This window comes from Stegastes partitus, unplaced genomic scaffold (genome assembly GCF_000690725.1).
Source record: "Stegastes partitus isolate 25-593 unplaced genomic scaffold, Stegastes_partitus-1.0.2 Scaffold1964, whole genome shotgun sequence".
Taxonomy (NCBI): Eukaryota; Metazoa; Chordata; class Actinopteri; family Pomacentridae; genus Stegastes; species Stegastes partitus.
In genome coordinates, this window is record NW_007579695.1 from 64027 (window position 1) to 82405 (window position 18379).

An 18379-nucleotide genomic window follows, 5' to 3' on the forward strand; every position below is an offset into this window, starting at 1 on the left:
AGAACTGATATATTAACACCCATCTGATCCTGATGGAGCAAGGTTGAACTACTTCCACTTTAAGGAAGATCAGTCTAGTTTTTTTTAACCTCGGGATCAGGACCTCCTGAAGGGTCACACCATAAATCTGGAGAATCATGTGATGATCAGTGGGAGAGGAACAAAGAAAATGTGAAGTTGTGGTACGCAGACACGTAGATCATTTCTGTGATGTTTCTCTAACCTTTCTTTGGGAAATATTGAAAACTTTCTCAACAATAATTTAACTTTTAGAAATGTTTAGAGAGGAAATCAGTCTTTGGTGGAAATGCTAACAATTTAGAAACATCTTAAATGTAACAAGAAGCCCCAAAAGGGTCACAACCATAAAAAAAAAGGGGTTGAGAACTATTCATTTAATCGCCAGCTATGGACTAGTGGAGTGAAAAGTACAATAATCCCCTTAGGAATGTAGGAGAGATTTAGTATGGAGCATAATAAAAATGGTAATTCTCAAAGTAATGGGAAAAAAATGTACATACTGTAATAAAGACAGCAGCTTCACAGCAAAGACCACGGCAGACGTTTGAGTTTTCATTATAAAAAAAACAGCATTTTATTGAGTGTCTCAGAAATTGAGTTACACACACGACGTGGAGAAAACTGCACTTAAACGTTGTTTTTGTCGACCTCCTTAAAGGTGATCATTAGTCTACTTTAAAGCACAAGTATTACTGGCATCAGACATACTCCCTGTGTTTCCTCCACTGCGCTGACTGTTTCGTACTGCAGCAGACTGATCTATAATTTATTCACAGTTTGGCTCAATAGTGCATCAGTTGAGAATCATCCCTCAATCATACCTCAGAATCAGCCATAATTTATTAAGCATACATGATATACTAGTGTGCTGACTTTGTGTGTTACAAATCAGCCATGTCAAAATATGACTCATGAATTATTTTAGCCTGTGAAAGAGGAATTTACAGTGATGTGGCCCACTGGGGCTATTCAGGTTAAAATACAGTTATTACCCTAACTTTATGCAGTAGGCACTTTGGCAAACAAAACAACCACTGAGAATAAATAAGACTAATTAAACAGGGCTATTTGGCTCATGAATAACAGATTCAAATGAAAGGGGATGCTCATTTTATGTTCACGAGCTATCCGCTAGCCAAGAATATCTTATAGCCTTACGTCAACTGACACATGGGCATATTGTAGTTTATTCTAAGAAGAGCATGATCAAAATGTGGGCTTATGTTCAACTCATCCCCACGTCACAAAAGATTCTTAGAATATTCAGGCAATTAGTGTGGGAAAAGCTCTTACACAGCAAAATTTGTGTGTTCGTATTTGTTTTGAATAATCTCAGAACATCCCAGCTATCGTTTGCGGGTTCGGTAAGAACTCAAACATAATGATTTGGTGTGTACGGTATTTGCAAGCCTCTGAAATACAGGCTCGGAATAGAAATTCTTCCCAGCTACACTTTCATACTGTCACACACACCAACACACACAACCCAGAAGGTCTATAAGATTAAGACTTCTCTGCTTCTCAGAGGACGTGACGGAGACACGATGATGTCGTCAGAATCGTCAGACTCAACCGCAGCGGCTCCACCGAACTCTGCTGCGCAACGAGGCTCCGTCTGGGCTGCAGGAGACATACAGTGCATGTTCAGCTGTGTTGACTCACTCCACTGGAATCACTTTATTTGGGTCAATTTAACCCTAAAGGGCACCAAAGAACACACAAAGACACCCACGCATGCTAAAAATGGTTGCTTACAGAAACCTGCGTGTGCTATTAACACGGTCAAACAGAAACCGATGGGTGCTCTCTTTCTCAAACCTTTTGCAGGTGCCATCGTGGGGCTGTGAGTTCCAGAGACAGGCCAGAGGTCTTCTTGGACATCCTCCTTTTCGCCATCATTACTGAGGGATGCAGCAGCTTGCCAAGAAAACACCGCAGAGATACCGGTCATTGAGGCACAATTCAGACACACCCTCACCAACTTGTACAGATGATGCGGTACTTTTAACAGGATGTATTTAAATATATGGACTTTTGCCACATTGTGCTTAAGTTGCAGCTTCTAACACTCAAGTTAAAGTAAATCCTGTAAAGTAAAGACCAAACTACTGTTATGAACCCATGTCTTCTTGCAAAAGTCCTTAATATTCTCAAGATGGTGCAGTCCAAAGTCTCTCAGTGAAGCCCACACTTCACATCAAATGCAGGGGCAGCCTTAAGAGCGTGCAGGGGAGGGAGAAAAAAAAAAAACGCTGACATTGTTGTTCTGCTCTGTGCACCCATATGCTGTCGACCTGCTCAAAGCTGAAGTGATGGGGAAGGCAGTGGAGCCTCAGGGTCATGTTGGTCAGGTAGCAGCTTAGCAGAGGTCTCGTTTTCAAACAAAAATCACAATTTAAAACAGCACAATCTGCAAATCGCAAAGGTTACAGCTTGGGACATACAAGGTGTGGCTGTTTAATAATGAGACTAATGCTGGAATTAAATTTTATGCATTTTGAGCAGGTTGAAACTTTCAGACGTTGTTAAGGATTGCTCATTGATCAATGTATACCCCGTGGTTCAGGCATGCACACTGTGGTCCAGCTGCCCAGTCTCATTATGTGTGTGCCGGATACAAGAGTTCATTTTACAAATGCTGTTCTCTACTTTTGATGGTGTCTCATGTGCTGACGATCTATCATGTTGTAAATCTATCTACACAGTGAACTGAAGCTTGATTTTTAAAAATGATACTACAAATGGCAATATGTCAGAACTCTAACTTTAAATCCATCACTACTCATCAAAGTGTCTGGGGAGAAGTGGTGAGTGATTCTGGGCTCAAGACGATGCCACGGTGTCAAATGAATCAACATATATTAACGCTGAGGCGACCTGATCAGCGAGTGGTTAAGGCACACACCACCTGAGTCTCTGGTTCAATTCCCAGCTGGGGAACATTTGCTGCATGTCATTCCTACTACACAAAAAAGCTAAATAAATAAATAAATATCCAGCCTGAGCCCTGACTGGCTGAGTGGTTCTATCAATGGAGTGTTTCCTGTAAAAGCTGCATGTCTTTCTAGTGTGAAGAGTTTAATATCTTCTACCAAAACAAGCTGCCCCACGCTGAAGATGATGACTGTAAGGGGAAAGTCACAAATACGCAATATAGCTGAGAGGCAATAAATACATTTGTACTACTTGTGAGTGGAATAGTTGAAATAAGAGCTGAGGCAAGTAGCATTAAAATTTAGTCTAACTTTAATACAAGATACAGATGACAGTTTTTTCTTGTGTAAGTTTCTTTGGAGGAGATGCTATACACCTGTCTGAATCATCTTTTGTTAGTTTTTGCTTTGTTCTGTGAGTTTGTTGGTGCACGCAACAAAAGAACTGTGTGAACCTCACCTGTTCTGCCGCGTGTGTGCGCTAAGCGAGCTCGTCTTGGCGCCAGCGTGGGCGCATTGCTTTCCATCGAAGAAGGCACGGAGAACCCTGAGCTAATGCACAAACACACACACACACGTGATTCCGCAAAACGTCTTGAATATCGACTGCATCTGCTTTTGTCCTAAATGGTCTGTATAAATGAGTCACCTCTCTATTGCGAGACTACAACGAGCCAGATGTCCCCTGAATGCAGCCTGTATCATCGTCAAGGCAACCACATCCAGCTCTCCACCAATGGAGGAAGCTGCGTCGCTGCAGTTTGAGGAGTCTACAGCCTGAAACAGGAGATGAGGGAGAGACGGAACAAGGGGGAGTAGAGGAAGGACGAGGGAGATTCAGTGGGTGAGACAGAGACAAAAAAAAAAAACATATGTTTGGTGAGACAGAGGGGGATTGCATTTTAGAGCCATCTAGTGGGTATTTAAGTTAGCTGCATCTCTGCTTTATTTTATGACAATACTGCCTGCAATGATCTCCCAAAGCTTACACAAAGGTATACATGCAGTGTCTGATTTAAACTATATTTACATGTCTTTTGATCTATTCACAGGACTTAAGAAATTAAGTTGCAGTCTTTGAAAACACTCCATAAAATTGCTGAAAGGACGAATTATGCTTGAAAAACTAACCCCGAAGTACATACTGGAGAAAGTTGGAAGAATAGTTTACGCCAACAGCAGCACTGATTTTGTGCATTACAGTGGCCAGTAATGTAGTCGAAAACGTTCCTGTGATATTGATACTTGAATATGACGGAGGAAAAGGATTCTTGCTGCTTTACAGACATAGATTGATTAGAGTGTGAGTGTTTGAGGTGTTTTGTGGGTAAAACCTTCTTCTGCACGTCTTTGAGCAGGTCTTTGAGCTGTGACTCTCTGAGGAGATGGCCTCTTAACGCTGCCTGCAACATCACAATGTCCTAAAGAGAGTTGGAGAAAAAGAAAATCTGGGCTGTCTGGACTTTTTTTTTTACATAATAATGCTCTGACACATCAATAGCTTCCTTTACATAACTGCTAAATGTTACATACCCTATTCCTGTGCTCCCTCCAGTTTGTCTGAATGATCAACGCTGCTTTCTCTCTTTCTTTGGTCTCGGCTTCAGTACATAATTCATCTCCTTCCGCCTCCTTGTCTTTACATCCAGTGTCCCTCTTCTCTCCCTCGTCCAGACCCGCTCTGCCCTGAGTGTCCTCCTGACTCTCTGCCACTGAGGGGGAAAGAGAGTGGGAGAGCTCATCGGCCTGTGCAGATTTGGTTCTGTCCTCCTCCAGAGTTTGGATTCTCGCCCACAACTGCTCCAACTCCTGTCTGCAAAAACACAAACAGACACAAAAGCATAATACAAACAGTCTGTTTGGATTTGTTTTTGAGAGGGAACCTATTTTGCTACCTAATTATGAGGTCAAATTTAATTTTTGACAATGACAGTAGCTGATGAAAGTTGAACAAACTGTAGAAGTAAATCCTTTCAGCTGCTGTGCTTCAGAGTTGAGGCTAGTCTGTGAAAGCGAACTTCATCTATATCACTGATTACACAGTCACTCACACTGTTATGTATGTAACCATTATTTATAAAACGGCATAATAACTTAAATAACAGGCACAAATAATCTCATAAATAATTCTCACATTTAGCCTCAGTACAGACAGGTTATATGTTAGGGCATGTTGAGTCTAATATGTGTCATTTTGTCAACTCTAGAACATTTAAAAACATACTTATGCTGCTGTCTCTCATTGTCAGTTTGATTTTCCTGTTCAGCTTTCCATCGTTTTGTCTCTTTCTCCAGCTCTTCTCTTTCTGTCCTTAACTGTTCCAGTTCATCGCTGAAAACAAAAACAGAAGACGGACTCAGTTTCAAGAACAAAACTCAGTGGCTTTATGCTTATATGTTGCTGTCACTGGTGGAATAATGCGGTGCAGCTCCATTCACAGTCCAGTGCAATTTATTCTCCCCCAGGTTTGTATCATTGATTTATATAATTTACATTAATAGTGGTTTGCCAAGATAGATACACTTAAAGCGTCCTGAGTGCTCTCAGGATGCTGCTCACTCACTCTTTCCTTGACAGCGTCTCTTGAAGCTCCGCCCTCTCCTTCTCCAATTGGCCGAGACGTTCCCTCACATGTGAAACCTCCTCCTCTTCCTCAGTGACTGTTCCCACAGAGACCACTGCCTCTGTTGCCATGGTAAACCCTGGAATCTCAGCCAGCGTGGCCTGGACCTCCTGATCCAATCGGCTGCCGCTCTTTGCTGACTGGGCGTGTCTTCTGCTGTCCTCCAGCCTCTGATTGGAGGAGAGAGGAGTCCTTCTGTGATGAAGTTTTCTAAACAGACCATCTGACACAGACGACTGCACGTGTTTGCATAACAAACTAGTTAAAGTTTCTTCTCACCTTCTCCACTTCCAACAGCCTTCTCAACAGTCTCTGTTTACTCCACTCCCTGTAACCTAGGAGACATAATCACACACAGACAGAATACTTTCATGAGCATTAGAGTACAGAAGATAACGCCGCAGTGTTGTTACAATCGATGGACTTGCTTTTACAGGACTTGACTCATTGTGTTGCTTCAACTTGTGGAACTGTTTCAAAACATACTTTTTTTTTTTTTTAAGTATAATTATTGGCAGCTGCTTTTGTATTTAGGAATATAAATCACTACTGTACTGTAATCACTGTTCTGCCCTGTTATTTATGCACCACTAATCCATTCCCACCAAAAACTGGAACATTTCAGGGCATATTTGGGCACAAATAAAAAGGTAGTAAAGATTAATTAGGAAGTGATGAATAGTTGATACCACAGTGTTAGAAGAAGAGATTAACACGATTAACGGGATTAGGGAAGAGCTTAACTCTAATTACATCGAGGTAGTTCGCCCATCTCTAATATCGTAATTAGCTCGAGATTTTTTCCTCAGATTTTAAAAACCTGCTGTTTCATTGCTGCATGGAATTGATGGGATACTTCTTTTTCCTTTTTCCAATATATTAATATTAGTCTGATTCCCAATACAGTTGCATTTTTTTGCAGAATAAAAACAGGGAAATATCCAATATGAAGAGTTCATTTTAAAGTGATTCTAGCTTAGGAAGTTGTTCACCCATTACAATATTGTTTATTCATGTATTCAACCCTAACGGTAACTCAGAGTACATTGAGGTGTGAAGACCTCATTTACAATGCAGCCAAGGAAAAAAAAAAAAGTACGCACACAAATCAGAAACTCAGATAAAAATAAAATATAAAAGGATAAAACAATAAACAGATAAAATAATAAAACACTAACTAGATGCATCCAGTGACTCCAGCTGCATGATAACACACTCTGATCACAACACTTTTTATGCACAACAGACCAGGGGAAAGAACGAAACGAGGAAGGGGATCTTGTCGGTTCAATTAGCACCGAGACTGAAATGTGGTGATGTGTGACTTAAGACCTTTAATTCCCCCAGCAGGACTGTCAGTGTTGAGTTCTTCTCTGAGCGCCGCGTTCTCCTGTTGGAGCTGCTTCAGGTTCTCAGACAGACGATGAACGGTGGAGCTTAAAGCTTTCTGCTGCCGCTGAGAGCATTTGCTCTCTGCTCGACTGCTGCAGACAGACACAGAGAGGGAGAGGACGGCTGAATGCAGGGATGACAGTGTTTTTAACATTCAGCACAAATCTTGCAACCCTTTCTTTTGACGCCATCACAGTAGATTTGAAATAAAGCGATCAAGGTGTGATTAAAGTGTAGACCTCTAGCTTGAAATCAAGGTTTAACAAGAAATGTAGCATTCATCGTTTAGGAATTACGGTCATTTTTTTTACACAGTCCCTCTATTCTCACAGGGAAAACAGATAATCCGCATTATTACAAATATAGGGCTCATTTTTATTACTTGGAAGCAAACCCTACGCAGTCGGTGCCTGGACTTCACCGAATGTAGTGATTCCTCCCCTGGGATGCGTTCCCAGGCTATTACTGCAGCTGCTGCTTGTTTGTGGGTGTTTCTGTCTTCAGTTTTGTCTTCAGTAAGTGAAAAGCAGCTCGGTTGGGTTGAGGTCAGGTGACTGACTCAGCCATTTGATAACATTCCATTTCTTCGCCACTATCTGCTCCTCGTTTGCTTCACAGTATGTTTTGGGTCATTATCCATCTTTACTGTCAAGCGCTGTCCTATCAGTTTTGCAGCATTTGACTAAATCTGAACAGAAAGTATTCTATAACTCTATACACTTCAGAGAGCCTCCTGCTACTTCTATCAACAGTCACATTATCAATAAACTCCAGTGATCCAGTTGCATTTGTAGCCATACATGCCTGTGTCATGTTTTACAGGATCATGAGGCCTTCCTTTCTATCTAAGTACTCGTCTCTTCCCATCATTCTGGTACAAATTCATCTCATATTCATGTGTCCAAAGAATCTTGTTCCAGCACTGGGCAGTACTTTTTTTTTTTTTTAGATGTTTTTTAGTAAAGTCCAATCTGCTGTTCTTCTTAAAGTAAACCCTCTGTATTTACATCCATGAAGACAGTTCTTGATAGGAGACTTTGCTATGATACTCTTACCTCCTCGAGAGTGTTCTTGATTTGGCTGGACGTTCTTAAGGGCCTTTTCTTTGCCAAGAAAAGAATTCTGTGGTCATCATATTTAGTTGTCTTCCAGGCCTTTCGGTCTTTCTGAGCTCGCAGTGCATTCCTTCTTTTCAAGAATGTATGAAACTGTTGATCTGGACTCCTAAAGTTTCTGCTCTCTCTGAGAGGTCCTGTTTCGTTTTTTTCAGACTCTTTCACTTCCATCGACAACTATCTGAACCACAGATTGAGGGTACAGAGCCTGTGAAAATGGAGGGACTACTGATGTAAAAATGGGTGCAATTCTGGAAAGGTTAATGTATTATTTCTGTTTATTTAAAGATACATCAACACTTCAATCAATCTCCATTGCTTTATTTAAAATCTATCGTGGTAGTGTACAGAGGCAAAATTACAAAAGCTGTGTAGTTGTCTAAAACGTATGGATTTGAGATTATGACTGTGGTAACCTTTACTTTAATATTTCAGATTACGGACACTGGAGTGTAAGTTTAAAAGACATAACCTTCAGTGATAACCTTATCCAAACTTAATGTGAGATAGAGGCCCATGATCACATCTCCATGAAAGTGAGGCCCATGTCAGATGCCCCGTGTGTTTTAGACATTCATACCTTTTCTCTGCCGCTTCTAGAAGAATCCTCAGTCTCTGGATCTGAAAGATGAAGCACACAAACAAACTGTACACATTTCCTTTTCACACTCTGCAACCAAACTAGATGTGATCATAATACGTTCTATCACAGCAGCAGAGACACAGACAGTCTAAGAACACTTGCAGCTTCGTTTTCTTATTTCTTTGATGGTTGTTTCAGGTTATTACACATTTAATTAAGCTTTCAGGTAATAAGAATACCAAGCTGACATTCTGAATCTAGATGGTACCTCTTCAAAGTAGGTTTCTACTGTGATCTTCAGCTCCTCCAGGTTGGTGGTCCTCAGCTCACTTTGTAGTTTACTGAAAAAAAAGGGAAAAACCTGAACTTTATGCTGTTCTACACATAAAGCAAATTGACCTACAGAAAGTGGAATCATGTTTTACCTTAGGGCGTTTTCTTTCTCTCTACACTGCTGCTCCAACTTCAGGATTCTCTGTTTCAGCCCATTGAGAACCTTAATGGACAGCATCCATTCATAAGCTTGTTAGATATGCATCCTATAATTTTATCTGGTATGCGACCAACACACTGAACATACTCACCACACTCCCTTCTTTTTTCTTGTCCACCAAACTGCGAGTATATTCAGATCCCTGGAAGAAAGCATGTCGTTGTTACAAACTCTATAATCCAAATCAAAGATCTCAGGTATTCCTACTGTCTTACCTTCGTGGGATCCAACAGTTCTTCTATCTGCTTTTCTCTTTTAGCATTATCCTCCTCGAGGCGCCGTAGTTTGGCTTTCATTTGCTGGTTGTCAGACTTCTGTGCCTGAAGATTCTGTAGAGAACAGCAGAAGTGACTAATCAATTCCCACAGTGCATCCTGCTGCCATCTCACACACACACACACGGACACATGAGCTTAAAGAAAACACGATTCATCAGACAAGCACAACTTATTCCATTGCTCCATGGTTCAGTTCTGAGGCTCACATGCCTATTGTAGAACATTTCAGTGGTGGACATGGGTCAGCGTAGGCACTCTGACGGCTCACAGTGATGCAGTCCAACATGTATCAAGATGTGACACAGTGTGTACTCTGACAGCTTTCCATCATGGCCAGCACTAAGAATGTCAGCAATTTGAGCTACAGTAGCTCTTTTGTGAGACTAGACCACAAGAGCCAACCAGTTCTCCACATGCAAATGAATGAGACTTGATATTCTTGACCCTGTCACTTATTCACTAGTTGTTCTTCCCTGAAACACTTTTAGGAGGCACTAACCACTGCATACAGGGACCACCATACAACACTGGGGGTTTTGGAGATGCTTTGACCCAGTCGCCTTTACTCAGATCCCTTCTTCTGCTTCTAACTCATCATCTTCAAGAACTGACTGCTAACTTGCCACCTGATTTATCCCTCCACTTAACAGTATTAATCATTTCATCCATCAGTGGTTTTAATGTTGTGGCTGATTAGAGTATAAAAAGTGCAACTAAAAAAAAAAATCCTAAAAGCTCTAGCAAAGAAAAATGTCTTCTCCTTTTTGCTTTAGAATAAAAATCCTGTTACGGAACACCACACTGGAATTGATCAAGGCCATTTCAGCAGACGACAGACGTGCACGTCATGTTACACCGACACCTAAGTGCGGCGCCCTTTCAGAAGAAAAATCTCCTTCACATTCCTAAAACAAGCTACATGCACAACTTCTCTTGTGTCACTCTTTACCTTCTTGAGGCGAATGATCTCGTCATACATGTCCTCCTTGTCTCTGAAGTCGCCCGCGCCCAACGTAAAACCTGCGAAGAACAGGGACCAACATGGAACACAAACGCACAAAGGCACCCACGCTCTCACCCTGCAGTTAAGAAAACAATTGATGGTGCTGATGTCATGTCACACTCCCTCACATCCAGCCCTTTATCTTTCTGCCACCGTCTCCTGCTCTCAGCAAATTGCTGTTTAGCACAAAATCTGACCTTCAGCTTCGCCTCTCTTCACTCTTCTTCACTCAGTTTTTTTTCATTCTGACACACCCACACATTCTCTCACCGTTGGATGCTGAGTGGAGATGTTTGTATTTCTTCATGCTCAAGGTCTGCTTAAGAAGCTCCGATGTGACATCACAGTCTGATCTCAGTGTCTGGGATGCATCTGAAAAAGAGTTAGGCAGAGAGACTTTCAATGCTTATGTATGAGTTTATTACTTTATATGACCTCTTCTTAGACCTCTATTAGATTGTATTTCATTTTGTTGGTAATCACAAAGGCTAATCCTTCTACTGTGTGCATGTTTTTGCCTATAAGAGGATTAAAAAAAGTCGTACTGAAGCGATTCAGATATGCTCAAACACAAGTCAATACTCCATCTGACTCATGCTTTTAACACCTTTTGAGGACATACTGTTGTAGATAATGACTAGTATGCAAAGAGCTGGACAGATAATGGATTTCAAATCAAGATCACAGATTGAAACAATTAACTGAGCAATCTGCAAATGTTGCAGTTTAGAATATATTGTACGCAGCACTTCTAAGGCAGGGTTTAAAGGTTTAAACTGTCACGTCACTCGTTTCACAAAGTCCTGCCGTTACCCTTGTGTGACATTCATGCTCACCCATAGAAAAGGCCCAAGGCATCTGCACGGAAATACCCACCGACAATAAACACGAGGGAAATGTTACATTTTGTGGTGGGGAAAAAAAAAAGGCCTCTTTTGAGTCAAAAACAACATTGGACAATTTTAGGCTAACGAAAATCAGCACTTTAGTGGTGTGGGAGTGTGGGAGGATTTCACGTTTGGAGAGACAGATTTGCAACAAAAGAAGGTATTGCGCAAGACCTGTCGTCACCGCATCTCAGGCACCGCAAACTATCAGCACTTAAAAAAGCACCACAGGCAGCTACATGATAAATGTATGAAAGCAGTGATGCTCTCGCTCAGTCCAGTAAACAAACCACTGTTTTAGGGTTGTTTGCATCTGTTACTCCATATGAACAGGGTTCACGAAGGAACTGTGATTTAACCAACACCATAATGCCGTACCTTGTGGAAGACATGGTGCCAATAAACACTGTGACAAAGGTGGATTTCAAAATCTGTCTGAATGCTGAATAAAAGATATGCAACGCCTTCCTGCACATACTTCAAACAAGTTTCCCTGCAAGAACTGTACATGGAATGTAGTAAAAAGTTGAGACAGAGCTGCAAAATAAGGAGCATTAGTAGTTCATATTATTACTACTATCAACTTTTATTCCACTGTAAGTACTGAACTGAAGACTGACCTTAAAAAAAAAAAACTGTCACAAAGTAAAGAGCAATGACAGAAAACTTGAAATTAGATATTTTCCCAAAACCATCCAGCCATGAGTAAGCATGATGCTTTTAACTTAACAAATGATGAAGTAACGAAGCTCTGTTTTAGCTCTCTGCCTTCATCGTACAGCCCGTCACAGACTGCCCTATTTCCAGCAGCAGGCAGCTGTTCTCAAAGACAAAAAAAAAAATACCGTAAACCCGCTGACTGTGCGCGCTCCCTCCTGCAGAGAAACAATGTCCACATAGCTTAACTTTCACGGTGCCTCCTACCATGGCCGTTGCTGAGGGACGTGAGGCGAGCTGAGCCCGTCTCCCCAGGAGTGTCCCCTCTGCTGTCCCCCAGGGAGGCCCTCGGCAGCCTCCAGGCTCCCACTGTTGCTCTCCTGGGGTTCACATTCAGGCTGGAGAGGTACGGAGACTCTGCACGTATATAAATAAATATGGAATTTGTACAAATGGGTTTTCTTACAGCGTCTGCAAATATTTCCTGCAGAGCAGCTGAGTCGGGCTTACTTGGAGAAGAAGATTTGGGTTTGCCAGAAGATTTTTTCCTCCTTGTTCTCTGATGGTGGACAAACAAAAAGTGTCAAAGCAGAGGAAAGGCGTATTCACAGCTTTTTTTTTTCTTGCATTCAGATATTTTTTGGCACCCCCACGTGGAGGCTCTAGTCTGAACTGAAGGCAAACCACCAGCAAAACAGAATAATTTAACTTGCTTTGTTAATTCGGGTTTAATTTACTCAAACACAGCAGATATTTGTGTTTACAGAATGGTCTGAAGTAACAGGAACATGCATACATTTCTGTCAAATACGGTAACACAGACTTTGATTTATCAGAAGTCATGAAGAAAGACATTATCCCAAACAAACAAACAAACAAACAAACAAAAACACAGGTATAAAGATAAACAACATGTATATTGCCACAGGAAAGATTCACAATTAGTTGTAAATTTGTTTACCTTATCTGAAATATCAGCAGGCAGAGAGAAGCCATCCTCAACCTTGGTAGGACACAGGAATAAAATAGTAATTATGTGTAAGTCAGAAAGAAATAGTCAAGAGTATAACAGGAGGATAGATAATATATATATATATATTTTTTTTTTTAATGAAGCTTTGTGTGAATCATTGGTTCCCAACCTGGGGGGCATGACCCCCATGAGGCCCTACTATAGGCTTTACTACCTACATAAAGTAATGTTTTATCTTCCTCTGCTGATTCATTTTCTTTGTGAGATGCTTCAATCAGTAGAAAAACAAGGAAGCTTTGGTTGAAATGCCCTCAACACGAGAATTACAAACAGAAATCACTTCAGTTAAGGAGTCACACGGCGGAAGTGTTGGGAACAGCTGCTAGAAACTATAACCCTGCTTGGTGTTCACAATTAGTCCAACTTTACACGCTTTAAGTAAGAAAATTGACGCCTAAAAGGGCAATTAATTGACAGACTCGGGGGGCTAAACAGTGGAGGCGAAGCACTCACCAGCTCCTCACAGTCTTCATCCGTCTGAACATCACTCGCCTCCAGAGATATCTTCGCACTTGCACTTAACATAGCTGCTAAAGCAAACGTTACGTTAAGTTGGAAACTGCGACTTTTCCCGTGTGTAATTCTCTCATTGTTTCCAGGTCAAAAAAGCTCACTTTCAGGTTGTCCCTCTTTGCTAGTAGTGAAAACATGAGGCAACAAAAGAGACGTTAGCTTTGCCACAACTCGAAATTCCCGTCCGGAACAACACACATTTCCCAAATGACGAGGCCTTCATGCGGTGATAGGGACTGTCAGGAACCATGGCTCCCTGAAATCCGTTGAAAAGCTGTCGTCTTTCCGCGCAGAGGTGACTGTTTTCATATCAGTGTTGCAGATTGAGTCGTCTAGCAACCAGGCAGCTGTTAATGAGCTGCGTTAAGCTAGCGAGGAAAAGTCAGAGCTACATCGGAAGTTGTGCGAGCACGCCTTCACAATAAAATCTGAACAACCACAAACTCATATAAAATAAGAGTGAATTCAATACATCGTAATTTATTAAATAATTTCAATCAAGCGTGCTTTGAAATAGGAATAAATACACCCAGAATTTTAAGAGTGTGGCAGCGCAGTTTTCAATACGAGGTTTATTTTGAAAACACAACCTGGCTGTACCCGTTTAGCTTTGTTTAGCTTGACGGAGCTAATATCTACACCGCAGCGCAGGACTCGCAGCTCGTAGTTTTGTGACTCTCCATTGCTGGAGTGCTGCTAAAAGGAGGGGCTCGAAATGTTTCCCTCCAATAGCATGAGAAAAACTAAAGGAGACTGAGGAAGCTGATGCAGTGATCTCTGCTCAGCTTGTTAGCTTCTGACCACAGAAATCATCATTCCATGTTAGACTGACTTTATTAATCCCCAGAGGGAAACTCAGCAACATGAATATTCAACAAAAGGGGTAAACAAAAGCAAAAAAGACAACACAGAATATAAGGGTAGGGTGCAAAATGAAGGTAAAATAAAATAAGATAAAAATATAGAAAATAGAATATAGAAAGAAAAGTCAACAATATTTACAAGAATATGCAAGAGAGATACAGAAATGTGCAAATGAACAGAATGTGCAAATGATAATGTGCTACGATGTGCAAAGTAGGTGCAGATAAGTTTACAGATATAATGAATGACTTTAGAATGTAGAGTGTCCACTATGTAAAGGGGTTTCATCTGCAGGTAGAGTCCTTATGTGATCTCTTAGGATAGGACAGCTACTCTATTGATCCTTTTACAGGAAATTCCTTATGTGTTACTCATGTGTTATAGCATTTTACTTACACACAGAATGATTGCACACATAAAAACCAACAATTTCTAGGTTCTACTCTTCACATCCAAGTATATGTTCTGTTTTTCGGCCCTTTTTATTCTAACTGGAAATCATTTTCATGCTGCATTTCCCTTTTTTTCATCTCTTTCTCCATCACTGCTTCTTCTTTTGCTCAGCCTGAAAGTTCACAAACAACAGCATAATACCGTCAAAAAGTAGGAATGAAAAGTACTCAAGCACTATACTTAAGTAGTTTTACAGTATTTGCATTTTACTGTAATGTTTCAACTTTTTCTACTTTCTGCAATTGTAAAATATCCTATTTTACTCTCCATTTATTTGACAGCTTTTGTTACTTGTGCGATGATGATTTTACTCAATAACACAACAAGCTTTTAAAAATATAACGCACTGTCAGAATGAAGCAATGACATCCAAACTGAAAGATTAGAAAAGAAGTCCAACAGCTGAAAACACGTGTATCAGAACATATTTATTTCCCCCATTAATTATCTCAAAATGATCCGCTGTCCCTGTATTTAAAACAGGATATAACGCAGTTGAAAGCAGCTCTACTTACAGCAGCCTCAACAGTGACACACTGCTGACACACTGATGCTTCACTATGAATAATTAATGATACCACATTTATCCCAGAGAGAATAAACAAGTCATTTAACTTTAATGCTTTGTCTACATTTTGCTTCTAACACTTCTTTACTTTTCCTTAAGTAGGATTTTTCATGCATAACTTTTACATGTAATGGAGTATTTTCACATTGCAGTGTTGTTGCAGTACTTCTACTTAAGCAAAGGATCTGAACACATATCCGAAACATATGTAATGTCTGCCTGCACGCTGGTATTATCCTGACCTATAGATCAGCTTATTGACATGTAGAAACAGGCATTATGTTTTATTTAAACCTGGTTCTACCTAGATATTAAAAGATATCAGCACAGGTAATGTCTGTATTGTTTTGCTGGGTGGTTTATTCAGAACATGTGGATCAATAGAAAGACAGGTAAAACTCTTCAGCTCATTTATGCACACTGCCCATCGGTGCTTTCGCGTTGCTCCTCACACTCTCCTTTTCCCTGCAAACTCTGGAGCTGGCCTCTTCTTACTGTATCATATTCTCATTCACACTGTTTGTACAGGTGGTGGACCCCCAAAGCCGCACGGCCAGACAGACCAACATACTTTTGTTCAGGGCAAACAGCATCATTGCAGACATAGACAGTTGTCAGCTTCCTAAGAAGAGAGCATTAACATTCACACTTAATGCTCCAACTGAGATGTTATCATGTTTTAGACAGAGACATTTACTAGTCTGGGTTCTTTCAAACAAACCTATCATCTATTTTGACTATTTCCAGAAATATTATCTGTATACATCACTGTGCAAACACCACACTGCTTTTTAAACAACAATCCCCTTTATTTCATGCATACTATAGCTAGAATTGCTGTCTAACAGTCAAAACATCGAGCTGTGTGTTCTTCAGGTCAACACCTACTGAAGAACAACCATATCAGCTGTGTGAGCGAGCACACAACACTCCAATCAACACGTGAAACCTCGCTTAGGTCACTGCCAAAATCAACACCTGATTATGGGGGAAATGTGCTGTGCAATGTTCAGTTTCAAATGTATTTTGGATGTGGTTTGTGCATTGGTGTGGCTTTTAAAATCTAAGCAAACAGAAGTCCTTTGGGAACGTTTTCAGTGATCTCCTCAAACAATCATCAAAAGATGAAACTGTCGTTCAGGCGCTCATCTGCACAATAATAAAGTTCTCTTTTTATCCCAGTCATCTCAGTGCATGGAAGGAAACTCTTCTGTGTCGGTGGTGTAAAATGCTGCATGCAGAAGCAGCTTTCTGCCATCCAGAGTGTGTCAAAGTGGAAGTGCATGTTTTCCTAAATCTGCAAATTCATCCATCCATCCATCATCTATACACTGCTTAATCCTCACTCGGGTCGTAAGGGGCTGGAGCCTATCCCAGCTAAATTCAATTTAATTCAAATAACTTTATTTATCCCCTAGGGCAGGGGTGTCCAATCCTGGTCCTCAAGGGCCACAGTCCTGCATGTTTTAGTTGTTTCTCTCTTCCAACACACTTGATTCAAATGACCAGCTCATCATCAAGCTCTGCAGAAGCCTGACAACGATCCTGATCATTTGAATCAGGTGTGTTGGAAGAGAGAAACAACTAAAACATGCAGGACTGTGGCCCTCGAGGACCAGGATTGGACACCCCTGCCCTAGGGGCAATTCAAAAAATAATGGTTGAAATTATAACCAAAATAAGGATTTTCATCATTTAAAAGCATTGATGTAAAGAATTCAATTAGATAGCTAAGTTTCACAGGCCATAATATAGACCTTTTACACAGCAGACATGTCACAGCATGAAAAGAAGAGCTGTATTCATGATGGCATTATTCCACTCAGGGGAGGTCCACTTATTTAGAATGATGGTTAGCTATCACAAGTTACACAGACACTTCATGGAAACAAGTTATTGTTAATGTTATTAATTCCATCCTTTCTTTTAATCCTGTGATAAGTCAAAATGTAGGTTGAAAGGGCCTCCACTGTGTTAAAAACTTCCTACAGCTGATAATATTATTGTCAAACAGTGGTGGAGTGCAGCAGAACATAACTGGCAATCAGTTTTGAATAGTAAATATTGTATGATTAGCTGTATCCCATGAAAGTTGAGCTAGTTTATTCATCCATGTGGGGAACTTTCTCCTTAACTGCCATCCTAGAAGTGCAGGCAGGCAGGACACAGTAACAGTAGACACCTAATGTCCAACACCAGTCTAGAGGACAGTGTTTAACTCAAGGTCTGTGGCAGAACATCCCTGAAAACACTCCTCGTCAAGTGGAGATGAGGTTGTTGTATTTGTTAAGATTTTAGTTAGAATTCAAGTGTTTGCTGCTTTTCTCTGAATGCCCAGATGGGGGCGATGTGGTCTGAGCTGTAAATCATCCAGCAGAGCGCCATGCTTTTCCCAAAAGTCCCTCCTCCACCTTTAATTCACAGGCCCAGTCCTCATGTCCCACCCAACCCCACTGTCTCCTCACAGGCACCAAATCCCATCCCCAGCACTGTGTACCATCCAAATAGAGTATTGTATGTTTTACTGTCACAGAAATGGATTTTTACATGTTTAATCTGGACTATTCTGGCTCTTTTTGCATCCTGTTTCTAATCTTTCTTTTTTTTAAAAATTTCATACACAGCTGACATTTGGATCATACGTGTTGGATAGATATAAACATTTAGATTCATATGTCAATCAATAGTTACATTTAGGCTGAATTCGCATTTTATAAACTATTACAGGTGAATTAGCCAACTTAATTTAAGATTATTACAAAGACAGCAGGCGGAAACTTCTTCTAAAGCTAAGGAACTGTGTATTTTCAGAAACATCGAAATCAAAAAAATAAAAATTATTTGGTTAGGTTTAGGAAAATTTCACACCTAATTGAGACAGAGGAAAGGATAACAGAGGGCGAAGATGGAGACCAAAAACTTACTTCTGTGACCTCCTCTGTTCAGTGTCAGTGTGTTATTG

The 18379-nt window shown here is 40.7% G+C and overlaps 1 protein-coding gene across 1 annotated transcript; it reads right to left on the reverse strand.

Moving 5' to 3' along the window:
* Positions 1–564: 564 nt before the first annotated feature.
* iqce (IQ motif containing E) lies at positions 565–13852 on the reverse strand. Its single transcript, XM_008303246.1, has 21 exons — positions 13473–13852; positions 12948–12989; positions 12497–12545; positions 12254–12403; positions 10713–10814; positions 10389–10459; positions 9377–9490; positions 9253–9303; positions 9094–9164; positions 8937–9009; positions 8666–8706; positions 6911–7062; positions 5858–5913; positions 5519–5748; positions 5179–5286; positions 4488–4767; positions 4289–4375; positions 3604–3731; positions 3415–3506; positions 1840–1938; positions 565–1641 (listed from the first exon to the last, which is right to left on the reverse strand). Exons 1-21 carry the CDS (start codon positions 13542–13544, stop codon positions 1517–1519), a joined length of 2193 nt encoding a protein of 730 aa, XP_008301468.1. The 5' UTR covers positions 13545–13852; the 3' UTR covers positions 565–1516.
* Between the last annotated feature and the right edge of the window lie 4527 nt (positions 13853–18379).